Raw genomic sequence first — 17,965 nt, 5'->3', positions numbered from 1 at the left:
CTTTTCGGCGGATAGGTTTGTTGTTTAGTTTTCCCCGAAGGGTAAGGCAAAGGGAACTATGCCCATACAGCCATGTCTTACGTATTTTTTTTCTTGATGATTAATGAAATGATGAAAGGTGATGATGATGAAACCTAAGCCCCCACCCTCGGAGTAGACTCCTACTCCGAACCCCAAACGAATTAATTCAAAAGTCCGCATAAACTTTCGAGTTATGAAGCGGCTTCTTGCCACGAAGCGAAAATAGGCAGATACACTTTGTTTATTGAATACTCCGATATAATAACACTCGCGAATGTCTTCCGACTAACTTAATGCGACCATTAACCACAAAACACCATTTCGTATTAATTATTTAGATTATTCAATGAAGAAAGCAACTGTCCCGTTCCCGTTTCCCGCCAAAAAGCCCGACGGATAGGAAAATGACAGGTATAACTTAATGTCTGACTGGACTCAGCACCAAAGTCTAAGTGCTTGTAGCCCCTTGGTTTTGGGGGGACCCCTAGATTCGCCGCTGCCGAGTCCTGATTAATGCCTTCAACGTAAGAGCTCGTACTCACAGTGTTAGTCAGTTATTTTAGTTCTGGCAATCTTTATTTAGAGGAACAAGCTTTTAGTTCTTGAGTTTTTGTTTTGAGTGCTGTGGTTTACTTAGTTCAATTCAATCAATGAAGGGTTTCACTTCTAACTTGCCAGGGACAGGTTCGATTTTTATGTTTTTTTTTCTGTTAGGGTGGTTTTTCTATCATGTAAAATCAGAAACATCTTTAGTGGCACAAATAAATACTTCGATCTAATAATAACAAATGTTTGATATTTTTTATTCGAACGAAAAATGTATTTAATTACATTTCTGATTCTGTACAGACGGCTTCCTATTAGTAGCCCTAAACCGTTTTTTCGTTTGTCGGTTTGTCTGTCAGAGGGTCTCAATGTTCAAAGTTTTAAAAGGCTGTATCTTTTTAACCTTATTTGATACCTGGTTGAAATTTGCACAGAATATGCATTATTAATGCGGATATGACATCAAGTAATAAAAAAAAATGGTTACTGTTATATGTGCTCGTTTGATGGATTACGAATTATGCAATGTATGGTGTTCTTAACGCAATAATTGATTATTATTGTAGTAATTTTCAAACTTGGGTTAGGAATTATTAATTTTAATCATACTCCGTTTTGAAAGAAACACGATTTATTTTAATAAAAAGTAATATTCTAACAACAAGCCTAGTCTATGCCCGCAGGCGTCTGTAGTGATATTCCGCGCGCATCTCAATGACATCTGTCAAATTAAAAGTTTACCACTTCCGTTTTCGTTTTTCGGCGTGGTTACTCGAATCTTATCCAACTTCGGACGAATTTCAAGAGTACCTGCGGGTTTTCTTATTGATGACTTGTTATGTATTAAATTAGTGATGTTCCATTAACGTGTCTAAGAATACTGATGATCGTAGTCAATGGTGGCCCTAGGACGGTGCGAGCTGTTCGACCTGGCGCCAAAGTCAACCAAGACTGGTCCACGCTGGCCGCAAACTAACTTCATCGGGTTAGATTGTGTAAAACTCATACTAGGTGGCCGTAAACTAATCGAGAAAAAATGTATTTTATGCGGCTCAGGGGTGCCACTTTGAGGTCTCGCACCACTTAAATATTTTGCTAGGGCCGCCATTGTTCGTAGTCGACCGATTTCGCTGCGTCTAACAGTACATACATACATAAACTCACGCCTATGTCCCACCGGGGTAAGCGTAGACTATGGAATTCCGTCTAACAGTATTGTAACAATTTGTTTCTTAACTTACAGTTACTACTAGAGCACCTAGAATGCCTGGTGTCTCGTCACGAGCGGTCACTGCGCATGACCGTGGTCAAGCGGCAGGCGGCCGCGCAGTCCGGCGTGTCGTCAGAGGTCGAGGTGTTGAAAGCGTTGAAGAGTCTCTTCGAACACCACAAGGCTTTGGACGAGAAGGTTAGTAATGTATATCTTATCTTATCTTATTTAGCCTATACGATCCCACTGCTGGGCAAAGGCCTCCCCTTGATTTTTCCACTCCTCTCGACTTTGCGCGATCTCCGGCCAATCCTTGCGATAAGCATTGAGGTCGTCACACCATCTTTTTCGCGGTCTGCCTCGACTTCTAAGCCCGCCCTGAGGTATCCAGTGAGTAACGACTCGTGCCCACCGCTCCGGATGCATCCGACAAACGTGTCCGGCCCAGTCCCACTTCAGTTTGGCGGACTTTTTCCCTACATCAGTGATACCCGTTTTGGAGCGCAGTGTAGTGTTTCGCACACGGTCGATTCGTTTAACGCCTAGGATACTGCGTTCCATTGCTCTTTGGCAGACCTTGAGCTTGGACTTTTGAGATGCTGTCAGTGACCATGTTTGGGCACCGTAGGTTAGGATCGGCAGGATACACATGTCGACGAGCTTACGTTTCAATGAAAGGGGATATATATATATATATATATATATTAAGTTACTCTTACGTGTTAGGCAGACACGATAAGTAAGAAGTTTTTATATGGAGTTCCCGGGGTGTGCAGCAGTGCAGCCCCGATACCGACCCCGCCGACGTGGTCGACGATTTCCTTCAATCAGCGCTTATCGCTATCGACCCACTAGGGTCGATTAATTCTTTCAAATATTTTTCCTCTCAGACGACTAACTTATGTAAAATCCGTGATAGCTCTGTTCTGAAAACGCGTGGCTTACCTCGTGGTGTCATGGGTTCGAAGCCCGGTTCCGGCTCTTAACCAAAAAAAAAACATTACTATATGATCCCTTTCTTGAAGCTTATCGCTAGGATCGATGCTCTGAGCCGAGGTTTGAGCCCAACTGGGCACTCTCAGGCCTGTTGTCTTAAACGTTGTACCGGGTAAGAGCCTTCAGCACTCCTCAATTGTCCGGCCAAGTAGTTAATGCCATCTGCGGCAAATCTACCATAAGTCAGGTCAAAAAAAAGCTGCCGTGCATAAGCGTGCTGGAGTATTATCATTTAGCTCAAGGCTACAAAAAATATATCAGAAAACAGAATCATTTATTCAACGCAGGAACTTCACGAGTTAATTCCACCCACTCCATTCCATCTACGGAGAACTAGACGTCGGCAGGCATTTCATCCTTATACTGTGGATATACCACCAATCCGCACTAAACGTTTTGCCTCTTTCTCTTTGTCGCGTGCCGAGGTTTTTTAAAAAAATTATAAAATAAATAATTAAAAAAAAAAATTATAAATAAATAATTTTGCAAATTTATAAATAATTTTGATTTTTTTTATATTTTTTTTCTTACAGCTACTTATCCTCGGTTATACAGGTTGTGAACTTGTGAGAAGCTGCAGTAGTTTTAGGCCGATGAGACGTTCGTTATATAAAAAATGACATTCGCTTATGTTACCTACGGAATAAAGATATTTTAAAATAGAAATTTGAGTATGTAAAATATTTATTTATTTACGTTATATGTTTCAGGTCCGGGAAAGGTTACGAGTAGCGTTAGAAAGAAACACAGCTTTAGAAGAAGAACTCGCCTTAACCAAAGAAGAAGTAAGTTGACATAAATATTAACGCCTAAACTTAACATTATACTGTTCTAGTAAAAAAATGCTCTTAGTTTTAATAATGGAGAGTCTAGAGTCACTGTCTTGATGAGCTTAATTATCATATCGCCAGTTTAAAGATATGTTTATGTAATTAGAATTAACTATTTACACTCAAATCAACGTCCATGTATTTAATCAGGGGGTTCAAAACGGCCACATTAAATCAATCTATAAACCACAATAATGCAATTTGACATTTCCGTCAACAAATGTCAAATAGCAATATTGCTTTTTTGAGGTGAATTGCAGCAATGTACCCTTTTCAACCCCCAAGATTACATCAATATTATGTACAGAAAAATGAAAGTGACTTTCAGTTTATATGATATAATAATGTGAATTAAATAAATAATGATCAATGATTTTTGAAATTGTTTTTAGAATTCATGTTTGGATCAAATGATTGTCACGTGCTCACCGGTGAAGTAAAAACATCGTGAGGAAACCCACATATTACGTATAGAGAAATTCGTTTCAGAGGAATATGACTTAGCCTGTATTGGGCTGGTTTTCCTTCGCGGGTTGGAAGGTCAGACAGACCTGTCAAATCTTCAGGTTAGGTAAGCGGACCACGTGAAAACGAGATAACGCTAGTAAAAGTTGTTATTGTTTATTGCGTCGGTAAATTCCGATAAAGAGTTCTTGTCGATATCCTGGCGCCTTAGCTCCTTAGCCAAGTTTCATAATCGTTAGCCAGGGCGATATCATTGGTCACCCTAATATCATACATAGAAAAAAAGAAAGAAAATATTCATTTCCATATTGGACGCCACATTTACAAACTTAAATTACAGAAATTAAAAAAAAACAAAGACAAAAAGACAAATAATTACAGACATTAAATACACAATGGAGGCGCCAAAAATAAAAAAAGGATCTCCCTCAGCATAATGCCGTGACACGTGCTTAGCACGGGCCGCGGCGCTGGTATTATGGGAGACGTAACGAACGTGAGCCACGGACACACCGGGGGTGTGCATATCAAATTTCAAGCATCTAACTTATGCAGTTTAGATTTTTTCATACAAAAGTTTCTTCCCGCTAACTCCCGTTTCCGTAGGAATTTTGCAATATCCTGTTGCAACTAAGCTTTAAGTTAACCAAGGTACCTGCATGCCAAATTTCAAGCGTCTAACTTAAGCGGTTTAGATTTTTCATACAAAAGGATTTTCCCGCTAATTCCCGTTCCCGTGGTAATTCTGGGAATTCCTTTCTTAGTGCACCTCTACGGTACCTAAGCTACGTCCCTTCCAAATTTCAAGTGCCTACATTTAGCCGTTTAGGCTGTGCGTTGATATGTCAGTCAGTCAGTTTCTCCTTTTATATATTTAGAAGATTAAGAAAACATACTAACCTAAGTACTTAATATATGATATATAAATAGTAATTTATATATTTTTTTCAAGTTACAACAATACAAATCGTCGGCCGGACAAGACGGAGACAAGCCTAAAGAGAATGGTACGGTCCCGAGCGGCTCGCCGGACCAGAACGGCGAGCAACAGCAGACTAAGGTACAATAAAGCTGCTTTTTTTTGTATATTTGGGATATTTATTGGTTAGTATGGGATGTGTGTCGGGTGGCGTGGTCGTACCAAAACTGTAGAAATAAAAAGTACTTAAGCAGTAATTAAAGTTTAAAACCGTAGATACAGTTGAAAAGTTATGTTAAAGACACTTTATTTATATATTTATTTATTTCTTGGAAAACCAACAGCTTACAAGACGAAACAATTTAGATTTAAAAATACAAACATTTGTTTGTCTTAATATGCCATGGGGCTAAAAGGGCCACTTAAAAGCAATTCATCTGAAAAGCAATATTGTAATTTGACATTTGCGCATATAAAAGCAAGTGTGTACCGTCAAGAAACGTTAAATAGCAAAATTGCTTTTTAACCCGCCAAATACTTTAATCCGGCAAGCATGCATAAAGATTTTAATGAAAGTGGAAGAAACGAAAGTATACCAAACGTTATCAACTTTTTAAGCGTTTCACAAAGCACATTGAATGGGATACAATATAGAACACGAGTCTAACATAAAACCCAGTGTTAAAAACAGCGAAAATTACTTAGCAACAAGACGCAATAAAAAGAAGACACAGGCGGGAACAAAATATAACAGTTGTACAAAAAGTCGTTTAACGAGTGCGAAGCGAAGGATTGTATACAAAAATGTAACTGGAATGTTCATAGCTAAAATATTCCGGGGAACAGATTAAAATGCATTTCAACCGGGGATCTCTGTTTTATTTCCCAGACTAGGGGTGAAAAAAGAAAAAAATGTGCAGTTTGTGTAGATAATGGAGTTTTACCAACTGAAAAAAATCTCCTACTTTTTCTTACTTATCGTAGATTTGCCGCAAATGCTATTAACTGCTCGGCCGGACAAATGGGGAGAGCTGAGGGTCTCACCCGAAAATTGTATGACACCGTCCCATATGACCCCAACCAAGCAGCTTAATGCCATCCAAGGCAAAACTTCAATAAGTCAAAAAAAATACATCGAACTTTTAAGCCTTATCTTCTGAGAAAAAAAAAAAAGTATACGCAATAGTATATCTACGAGTACGAGAGCCGTGGTAGCCCAGTTGGTAGAACGCTTGCCCCTCACTTTGAGGGCGCAGGTACGAATCCAGCACAGGCCTAGATCAATGATTGTCGAATTTGTTTTCGAATTAATGTTTGGATCATAAACGATTTACACGTGCTCAGCGGTGAAGGAAAACATCGTGAGGAAACCCAGTCGGAGGTATGTGATCTAACTTGTATGGGGCTGGTTTTGCCTTCCCGGGTTGGAAGGTCAGACAGGCAGTCGCTTCTGTAAATAACCGGACTTGTCAAATCTTCAGGTTAGGTAAGCGGACCCTGTGAAAAACTTTTTTTTTTTTTTTTTTGACATGACTTATTGTAGATTTGCCGCAGATGGCATTAACTACTTGGCCGGACAAATGGGGAGCGCTGAAGGCTCTCACCCGTGAAAAACCGGATAATGCTAGGGAGATGAATATTAAATCTACGAGTTTTGGTACGACCACTTACAGAGTGTCATATTTCATTCGTAAACTCACGACTACACCAATTGGGGTAGTCAGGGGTACATCCATCGCAAGAGGAACTAAGTACCGATACCTCACAGAGTTTTTGTGAGGTATTTTTACTTTATCATTCTCATTTTAAAAGACTAATCTTCCTTATATGCATAGCTGGGCACCGTTAACCACATAGTTAACTTCGTTAATCGTTAATCCGCTACAAAAAAAGTTAGCTTCGTTAAACGTTAAAGCGTTACATTTCGGAAGAATTAACGCAAGTTAACGTTAATCCGTTAAAAGTATGTGTAAAATTGCATATTTATTGCGTTCCATTAGTGAACTTATAAAACTTGTTAGTTTAGGTTCTGGAAGTTTACAGGTTAGAAATAAAACAAATAATAATAAACAGCCTATATACGTACCACTGCTGGGCACAGACCTCCCCTCAATCAACTGAAGGGGGTATGGAGCATACTCAACCACGCTGCTCCAATGCAACTAACGGCTTAACGTGCCCTCCGAAGCACGGAATCATATTACTTTTTCGGACAATCAGGTGATTCAAGCCTGAAAAGTCCTTACCAAACAAAGGACAGTCTCACAAAGTGATTTCGACAATGTCCCCATCGGGAATCGGACCCGGACCTCCAGATCGTGAGCCTTACGCTCTAAGCACTAGACCACGGAACGACAGACGGACTATTTGGATTAACGATTAACGGACTTCTGCATATTAACGGAAGTTAACGTGTCCGTTAACATTTTTTAAAGTTAACTTAAAAGTTAATTCGTTAATCAAAATGTTAACTTCGTTAATTAACGATTAACGGATTAACGAGTTAATGCCCAGCTATGCTTATATGACGCTCTATATATTGTATAAATGTAATATTTTTAAGGTTTAAATTTAAGGTGTTCGCGGGAAGCACATCATACAATACAGCACTACTGGAAACATGGTGTTATGTTATTTCTACTCGTACTTATTACAAATATATACAGGGTGTTAGTGACACCGTAACGAACACTCAGGGGGATGATTCAGAGCATGATTCTACGTTGATATCAAGTGAAACTTCCTGTCAGAAAATTTATGAAAATTTTTGTGGCTTTTTTATTATTTTAATTTCGATACTTTTGCATTGGAAAATTCCACTTGATATTAACTCAGAATCATAGTCTGAATCATCCCTCAAAGTTTTCGTTACGATGACAACCTATATATTACATATAGTGATGTGCCGTTCTCAGGAATGTTCCCGATGTAAAAACTCTTTAATAGTAAGGACACTGGCTGCTTTTCTTTTTCAAATTGTTCTTTCTTGTACTCTGGTCTTATCTGCCTTCTTCTTCTTCTTGTCGTTTCTGCCAGTATTTTGCCAGTATCTGCCTAAAGGTTAGGTATAATAAAACTCTTTTACATAAGTCTTGCGCTTTTTTTTACTGCCGAGTTCCCAATATGGGAACATTCCCGGGAACGGCACACACTGATTACATACATGATATACACAGTACAGAACGATACCAAAACTGGGCACCCTCAGGCCTGTTGGCTTAAATTTTGTACCGGGAAAGAGCTCAAAGCGCTCCCCATTTGTCCGACTAGTTATGACTTTTCCGATAGGAAATTCTACTTGATATCGACTCGGAATTATGGCCTGAGTCATCCCTCTCAGTATTTGTTACGGTGTCACAAACACCCTATATAAATAGTAAAATACAAGTATGAAATGCTTTTGACGACTCTTGAAATTTCGTCCTTTTTATTTCATACGGTCACAGACTATACGCATATTGTCGTGATGAAACGCGAGCGATCACTCTTATTTAAAAAAAATATAAAGCGGTGATACCACGACGTCTTAACCCCGAATATGTACGAAACACCTAAATCGTACGGTTACAAGTTTTTTTTTTTTTTTTTTTTTTTTTTTTTTTTTTTTTTTTTTTTAACATACGCTATGTAACCATATGACACTGACATCAAAATACAAATTACAAAATAAAGATAAATTGACGAATTAATTACACAATAATTAACAATCGTTTTATTGATGTATTAATTTACTAGTTGCTTGAATGTGAACTGTGTGAGATGTGTAATTTCAATGTCTTGGTACTTCGTATTTGTTGGTTTTATTATATTTGTTCAAATATGGAATATTAAGCTGTCCCCACACAGCAGTGGCATATGCCGCGCCAAATACTGTATTAATTATCGAGGCATATCTTAAAGATATTCTTTTTTACTTATTTACTACAGATAATTTTTGAATCTGTCTCACCACCTATCACGTTAGTCTAACAAGAAAGCTCGGTGAGGTGTGGGTACTTAGTTCATCTTGCGATTGATGTACCTATGACTAGCCCAATATACCCGTGAGCTTATGTTATGTGATGTGTTATTAATTGAAACCCGAAGACCCTATATCTCAAAAGTTTATATTTTTAATAGTAGACATATTTCTTTATTTGGTTACATAAATTTTAAATTTTGCCTTTTGTCGTCTGTATTCTCAAAACCAACATATACAAGTTTTGCTTACCAAAACAACGAATAGTGTAAGCATGTTTAGTTTTAATTTTATATTTTTGTTTGATGGTCGACACAGGAAAATAGTGTAAACGGTGAATCGGAGTCCAGCAGGAAAGTCACTGAGCTCCAAAATACAGTCGCCAAACAGGTTAGACACATGCCTACAAGCATCAAATATATGCATATACATAATGAGCAACAGACCTTTCATAACTGGTCTGGCCATTGCACGATAGTGTCGCCATCCGCATATGTAGAGCATAAACCGACCATGAAGAAAATCCTGGATAAATTCATAAACCTGTATCTGTACTTACTAATTCATTATAAGCAGTTTATTTGAGCTTAAATAGCTATAAATGCATTTACAACTAGTTAAATGTAATAATTTAAAAATGCGTTGAAACAAAGTCATTGTATCAGCTTTATTTTAATGGCTTAAATTCCAATGCTAATAGATGTAAAATGGGTGTTTTTGAATAAATACTTAAGCAGCTAAATAAATATGATGTCTCAACGCATTTTAACTGCATGCAAAAACACGTATCGACCTAGCAGCATGTTAGATATACTAATAAGTAACCATAGACAATAGAGTAGCACACTAATACCACTCATGTAACATGTCACTAGATCTAACCCACACTGACACTACGCCATTTCACTGAAGAATCATTTATAATCCCACGGTAGTATGGGTCAGGCACTAACTCTTTTCAGCTTTTTTGTAACGGTAAGTGAGAATAATTCTGATTATAAGGTTGCACTGTGTGATCGGGGCATATACCGCTCATAAAGTGGGAGATCACCTTAATATTTTGCTTTTACATAAAGTTACTGGAAAATTAATTTCTTAATTATATTTCCCTAAAAAGAAACCGCCATTCCGTTACACCCTGTATAGGTAGTTCTACGTATCAAGACGTCCAAGTTTTATTGTGAAACGACTTTATTCAAGTCCCGTTGACGTATGAAAAGGATTTTGCTTACTTATGACATTGATTTGGGTGCCCCAATCACTCATGTTTAGGTGCCCAAATCAATGCCACAAGTTATTCATTTACGAGTCCCTTCTTTTAAGTGATACGTCTAAAGAAAAACGATTTTTTCTTTTTATAAGTTTCCCTGTGCATTAAAATCATAAATACCTTACTTGTGACGTGTCAAATAACCCAACACGACCCCATAACCTCAAAACACCTTCACTCTTCCAGTCAGCAGAACTCAGCTCATGGCAGCGCCGGGTCGCGGAGTTGAACAACAAGGTCTCGGAACTGGAAGAACGACTCTCCAGAGGCGAGAAAGAACTGACTAAGAAGCAAGAAGAATGCTCCAAACTCCAGCGGGACCTGAGGGAGAATGTGGCGCAGAAGGAGGACCAGGTAATACTTACGGTAATGTACATGCTTACAACCTGCGACGGTAGAGGAACGAAGTACAAAAACAGCTTGCTTAAAATTAAAGTATATTCAAATACCAACATTTTATTTATTATTATTATTTATTTATTTATAAAGGTACATACAACATTACAGTGTAATCCAATGCGCTGTATGTCGAGAAAAACTAATATAAACTAATATAACTAATAATAACTAATATAACACAAAATAAACAATGAATGAAAAAAGAAACAAAAAGAAAAATAAGACTAGTGCTTATTTTAGTTAAGGTTGCCTGAAAGCAAACTGCCCTTTAAGTAATCCTGGATTACAGGGTCGTAAAAGAATAACTGGCACAAATCCTCGAGCAAACAAGTTCGCTTTGTCGAGCCTTTTAACATACCAGAAGACTTCGATCTTCAACGTAAAAGTTATCAATTACATGCGCAAAGGACCTTCTAAGAGTCTATGTTTTGTGTCGTAATTCAGTACCAGCTGCTATTTATATTTCGTTACTTTACTGAAGCAGGTTCCACATTAACTCATGGCCCTTAATCCCTAATGCATGCATGTGGCAGAGGTGAAATGTGAAACATTTTTTTAATCAAATGAGTTTGCTCTTAACACCATTCTGCTTCTAAAAGAAGTCGGGGAAAATATCGACAGTGTAACGAGCTACATTACTAAAATTGGCAAACCTGGTGGGTTAAAAGGCTACATTGAAGCAATTCATCTAAAAAGCAATATTGCTATTTGACATTAGTTGACATTACACACTTACGTAAATGTCAAATTGTAGCATTGCTTTTTAAATAAATGGCCTTTTTAGACCCGCTGCTGACACCCTTTACAAGTTAAAATTCATGGAATCATGCCATAGTTAAAAAATATAGTCCAAAATGTGACATTTCGTTGTAACCACTACACAACATTAATTTTTAGACGACGCCCTGAGCCGAGGTTGGGCAACTGGGCACCCTTAGGCCTGTTGTCTTAAACGTTGTACCGGGTGAGAGCCTTGGGAGAGCCTTCAGCGCTCCCTATTAGTCCGGCCAAGTAGTTAATGGCATCTGCGGCAAATCTACAAAAAGTTAAAAAAAAAAATACTTTTCACTTATTTTTCGTACTATTTTCACTTTTGTATTTTATTGTAGTATTTTTCATCGGTAATTTCTTAGTTTGAGTTGACCAACAAGGCCTTTAATCTTTCACTAACACCGTCATTTCTCGTAGTCATTATATTTCTTTATATAAAAATAGCTACTAATTTCAATTACTTATATAATAATTTATCTCTTTAAAGGAGGAAAGGATAGCAACACTGGAGAAGCGGTACTTGGCGGCGCAACGCGAGTCCACCTCCCTGCACGACCTAAATGAGAAGCTGGACCAGGAGTTGCAGCACAAACAGGCACAGCTCAAGGTATGCACTTTACGTTCATCAGTGAAGCATAACCCTGTACCCTAATCACCTTACAATAAAAAATAAATCAGGGATGAACGTGGGTTTAAGTATTTGACAGCCAAGCTAAATTGAATTCAAATATCATACAATTCGACTGGAACTTGGCTTGGCTGTCAAATACTTAAACCCACGTTCATCCCTGGTTTATTTTTTATTTTTAAAGTGGTAGGGGTCTTGCCGAGAACTGAAGGAAGGCGGCCACGTACGGTCACGAGTACTAATATGTACCATGAAACCATGTCACATTAACTTTTTTGACAAATAAAACCGTAAGTCTCATTAAATGTCAAATAAGATAGTGCGACAGGGTTCTAAAGTGGGTACATGATATTGCTCATGACTGTACTTATCATTCTCATAAATTGCAGTCTTCTCTTAATCCTAAATATCAACTCGCGTCTCTCGAACCCACACGAGTAGTATATCTTTGTTGAACGATATTGCGCTGCATGAGAATGGTAATGGTAATAAAGTTGCCTTTTTAATGGTATTAGAAAGTGATCGCTGCAATTGAGCTGACGAAGTTTAGCGGCAGATGTTGCGATTTACATATTTCTAATAGCTAATGACAAGGTTGACACTTAGTCCTGCGCATAGATGGAGATTGCTCTAGAAAAGTTCGTTTGTAAATAAAAGAAAAACACACATATTTTTCAAAAGTAGAGTTAGATATCCATCATTTACGTGTTCTTGTTCGAATTGTTTAAGTACTATTTAGCTGTTATCAACCCTGCCTTTATTATACTGAACTTTTCATTAGCGTATAGATAAAAATAGCGTATAAAGCATCGTCCACATTTAATAAAGCTCAAATTAGATGTAATTTTGGTTGTTACACCTTTATGAAATATATATTTAGATGTGAATTTGTTAACAAAACCACACAATAGACGCGCTAGTTTAAATTCAGGTAATAAAATCATGTTTTTTTTTTACCCGGCATGAAATCAATTTAATAAAATCGAATTTTTGTTGAAGAAAATAACTTCAAATGCGATTTTTCAAAAAGGCGCGTACGATGTTTCCTCTTTATGGCGACGTTAAACGGAGTCGGCATTTTCCTTCCTTCAGCCTTTATCGCTTCAGATAATACCCTAACAGAGGTTCGCATCTATCTGACAACATCTTTGTCTTTACGTGAGAACCCTCTCAGTCGTCCTACCGCCCCATAAGTCTCCTCAATTCCATGGGGAAGGTTTATGAGCGGCTCATATTTGCTAGATTACGGGACTACGCCGAATCCAATAGTCTTATTCCACCAGAGCAGTTTGGTTTTAGAACCAAACACTCCTGCGTTCAACAAGTGCACCGTATTGTTGAACATATCTCTAGTAGATTAAACTTAAAAAAACCTGTCGCTACGGGAGCGCTCTTCTTCGATGTGGCGAAAGCGTTCGACAAAGTCTGGCACAACGGCTTGATCTACAAGCTTTATTCACTGGGAGTGCCAGACCGTCTCGTGCACATCATACGAGACTTCCTCTCAAATCGAACCTTTCGCTACCGCGTGGAGGGGACGCTCTCGTCACCGCACCCGATACATGCCGGAGTCCCACAAGGCTCCGTCCTCTCCCCTTTACTATTTTCATTATATACTAGTGACATTCCCAAATCCCCTAATACCGAATTAGCTTTATTTGCGGATGATACATCCATCTATTCTTCGTGCCGTGGTCGAGTTATGATGACCGGAATTCTCCAACGCGCGGCCAAATGCCTTGGGCAAGTGGTTTCGCAAATGGAGAATCGAGGTAAACCCGGAGAAAAGTGCAGCGGTGTACTTTTCAAAGGGCTATTATAACACGCCACGGTCACGCCGTCAACTTAAAGTCATTACGATGTTTGGCAAGCCGATCCCTTGGGAGGAGCAAGTCAAATATCTCGGCGTAGTCTTAGATAGACGTCTTACTTTCAAGGCCCATATCAAACGAGTGCGCGATCGCTCCGCGTTTGTAATGGGCCGTCTTCATTGTCTCCTTAACAAGCGAAGTAAATTGTCCCTTAGGAATAAGGTGAAAATCTACACGACTTGCGTCCGTCCGATCATGACCTATGCAGGGGTAGTTTTCGCTCACGCGAGCCCCTCTCAAATTCACCGTCTGCAGGTAATACAAAATCGTTTCATGCGGAAAGCCACGGGAGCTCCGTGGTTCCTTCGCAATGAAAATCTGCACATTGACCTAGGTCTGCCAACCATTGCCCAATGGCTCAAATTAGCTTCCAAACGTTTTTTCGATTCTGCTCCGCACCACCCAAATCCCCTGGTAGTTGCGGCTTCCGAATACATCCCGCTTAGGGACGGTACTGAAAAGTATCGGCGTCCGAAGGACGTAATATACGATCCCGACGATCCGATTACCCTAGCCATAGAGGCAGCCAATCAGCTCGCGACACCAAACACTTCAGGACCCCGATACCGACCCCGCCGGCGTGGTCGACGATTTCCCTCATTCAGCGCTTATCGCTATCGACCCACTAGGGTCGATTAATTCTTTCAAATATTTTATCCTCTCAGACGACGCCCTGAGCCGAGGTTCGCGCCCAACTGGGCACCCTCAGGCCTGTTGTCTTAAACGTTGTACCGGGTGAGAGCCTTCAGCGCTCCCCATTTGTCCGGCCAAGTAGTTAATGCCATCTGCGGCAAATCTACAATAAGTCACGTCAAAAAAAAAAAAAACCTCTCAGTCGTCCAACCATTTTTTTATTAATGTGGACGGATGCTTTAACATCGTTACCTTCGACCTTGTACAATGATACCGGCCCGTATATCCTTAGTACCATAACCATAATCACGCATAGAGCACGTCATACCATGGGCACATGTTGACAGCTTCACGAAGAGAAGATTGCGGCGCTGGAAGAGAAGCTCGAGCTGTCGACACAGAAACTCGCCCAGATGTCTTCTCTGCCCGAGATGGAGGAGCAACTCAAAGCCAGGATGGAAGCCTTGAACCAGGTAAGCTTGGTAATACTTGTAAAGTTTAAGGTCGGACGCACTTTCGACGCGTCTCCGTACGAATAGCACTCGTGCATACACGTACTCTTCAGCCGAGTTCGTAACAAATATAACATTTGTTACAGGTTTGAAATTGGAATTTTCTTCACTGTTTCGTAACTGGCTACGAAACGCGTTACGTGACTGGTTACGGGAGTCCCTTTGTTCCTGTTGAGTCCCAGTATCTTTTGTCACACTGTTAATGTTCTGATGGGAAATATTATGACTCAATCCAGCGATTTTCTTTCTAATCATTAACACTCCAAACCCTCCATGTATTATGGGAACGCGCGCGCTCGTAGTCCAGTATCCGTACGTGTGCGCACGAGTGAAATTCGTAAGAAAATGCGTCCGAAGAACGACCGGCCTATATCAAATTCAATCATTTTAGAAAGCATCAAGTTAAAATTGGAACATCAAAATTCATGGCCTGATCAAATGCACTTCTGTAGGTCCTTTTTACGATTCTACTTAAACGAGTAAATAAATAAATGCATATTTAAATTTATCAAACAATATATATATATATATACATATAGTTATGATAACATTTTGAAACGTTGTTGAGATCTAGGGCCTGTTTCACTACTTGCTGATTAACTGTTTAATTGCCTACCTTCCTAATAACAGTAAAAGTATTAAGTAGTAAGAATTAAATCATTATAATTTCAAAATGATCTATCACAGAAGAGATAAAATTGATTTTGTTTTGTTTATTTATGTAAAAAAGTTCTGATGACGTAGCAAAAATTCTGATTCGAATTCGGAGAGACGGGTTGGGAGCGATTGTCTGTTTGACGGACTGAGTATCAAGCAATCAGTGTTTGTCTATCTCTCCCGTAATCAGGCGGTAGTCGTTATATGAGTCATGTCAGGGGCCTTTGGCGGCTCAATAGTAACCCTGACACCAGGGTTGATGAGGTTGGTAATTCACCTCACAACCTACACGATAGAAGAAGAAGGCGGTGACAAGAACTCGCACGCAGACTATATAGCGCTCACATATCCAGGCGGGGCAATCAATTGCACGCGGACTACATAGCGCTCATATACTCAGGTGGTGACACCGACTCGCACGAGGACTATATTGCGCTCACATACTCAGGTGGTGAAAAGAACTCACGCGCGGAATATATAGTTCAATACTTCATGACGCAGCGTAGGACGATTCGTACGTATGCGAAAAAAGTTTGCGCTATCGCTTTAGTGTCTAATAGCATTATCTTCTGGGCAGGCTATCAGACAGTTAACTGGAGGTGGTGGACCAGGCTTTAAATATCTATTTAAAAAGACAACAACAATACAGTTATATGAAATGTTTATGTATTTTATGTATGAAAAATATATTAACGTCGCAGGCTAAATCACCAGCAGTGGGGCGGTGTGAATTAGAAGATCTTTATGTCTGGCAGTGGGACGTATATGTTTTTAAAATATTACATTTTCTAAAATAATAATCGTAGAAATACAATAATAATATGATTGTACATTTATTTATACAATGCAACGACTTGTCTGTATGTCTGTATTTACGTACGGGTGGACCCGCAGGACAAGGTAGTATAGTATTTCAATATTTAGATATAAAAAATCGCTACAGTCCAAGATATACTTAAGAAATAAATATAATTTGATTCTAAACAGATAGGTTTATAAAATATCTGAACACAAATATAATAAATTTCAACTAATACTTTATTCAAAGCACCAATCATTGCCTTCGCTTCTTACCACTAGATGTCACTAGTGAGTGGATGTCATGCATCCTTATTCTTCATTTCTCTTTTCAAAAGACATTATACAGATAATAAAACATACTGCATTAACAAGCGGCGCCATACCTTGGATAACACGCAAAGCTTGTTGGTGGCAAATACGCAAACCGCGTCATGCCAAAAACAAAAAAAAAACAAAAAAAAACGCAAAGCTGAAAACTGTCAAAAGTTGCTAGTTTTGTCCGCCACGGCACTGCTTGCGTATGCATTACGTTTTATTGATTCAAAGTCCTAATATATCGAGAAAATTACTCTCTAGAGCTTGTTTATTTAACGTTATTTATTTTTATCTTTCGTAGTGTCACTTATAAATAACATTTTTATATTACCTATAGTATAATTATTTATATCTCAAATAAATGATAATAATTAACTTTGTCACTTTATTTGTCCAACAAAAGTTTTACACAAAAATACATTAGAGCTCTTAGAGCGTTTTGAAAGATACATTTTAAGATATTAAAATTATTATTGCATTTTGAAATACAGTAAATAAAGGCAAACAGTCAGCCTCTTTGCAATTAGTTTGCAAGTTACTATTTCACACGTTAACTGACAATAAAATCAATATTGCTCAAAGGACAAATCTTTGTCTATTGCCTGAGCAAAAGCAGAAGAACGTCGCCATTTTGCGGTTAAAAAAGAACTATTTATGGCCTAATGATCTCTGCAATCACGTCAAAACAGTTTAAAAAAAACCCGCTTGCTACATAGATTAAAAATGTGATCCTATAGCGCCATAATGGATGGGTTTTTACATTGACTTAGAATTTATTTGGCGCTTACGCGAGGTTTTTGTATTTCTTGTCCGTCGTTACACAATTAAAATAAACTAAATATAATATACTTTGTTGTGTAAATCTATCAATATTCATACTTAATTTATAATGACATTTTTGAACTTGTAAAATAGTAACTTGTAACTATAGATTTCTACGATATAAGAAGCAAACAAAATAGTTGTAACACGTCTTTAGTTGTCAATAGGGGTGGCAACGCAAATCTTTTGCAGATGGCACGTTTATCGAAATAAATTATCAGCCGACTTTCTAAAGTTATGTGTTTACGTAATACTGATGTCAAAAGTTGTAAAATGCAGTGGCGTATAAAATGTTTTCGGTCTAAAAGATTTTACTTACTTACTTACGTACTTACTCTAGT

The 17,965-nt window shown here is 38.5% G+C and overlaps 1 protein-coding gene across 5 annotated transcripts in view; it reads left to right on the top strand.

Annotated features, from left to right (window-relative positions):
* The window catches only part of LOC126371446 (liprin-alpha-1), a 237,211-nt gene that overhangs the window by 187,452 nt on the left and 31,794 nt on the right, over window positions 1-17,965 (top strand). For 4 of the 5 annotated variants that reach the window (XM_050016741.1, XM_050016740.1, XM_050016744.1 and 1 more), the window contains 7 exons: window positions 1,811-1,975; window positions 3,484-3,558; window positions 5,021-5,128; window positions 9,264-9,335; window positions 10,402-10,569; window positions 11,873-11,992; window positions 14,865-14,990. In XM_050016741.1, coding sequence (XP_049872698.1) covers window positions 1,811-1,975; window positions 3,484-3,558; window positions 5,021-5,128; window positions 9,264-9,335; window positions 10,402-10,569; window positions 11,873-11,992; window positions 14,865-14,990 — 834 coding nt within the window. The remainder of the gene's footprint in view (window positions 1-1,810; window positions 1,976-3,483; window positions 3,559-5,020; window positions 5,129-9,263; window positions 9,336-10,401; window positions 10,570-11,872; window positions 11,993-14,864; window positions 14,991-17,965) is intronic. The other variant, XM_050016742.1, reaches the window with a different exon arrangement.

Source organism: Pectinophora gossypiella, chromosome 12 (assembly GCF_024362695.1).
Source record: "Pectinophora gossypiella chromosome 12, ilPecGoss1.1, whole genome shotgun sequence".
Lineage (NCBI taxonomy): Eukaryota > Metazoa > Arthropoda > Insecta > Lepidoptera > Gelechiidae > Pectinophora > Pectinophora gossypiella.
The sequence above is the reverse complement of the archived record's forward strand: the minus strand, read 5'-3'. Positions and strand labels throughout refer to the sequence as shown.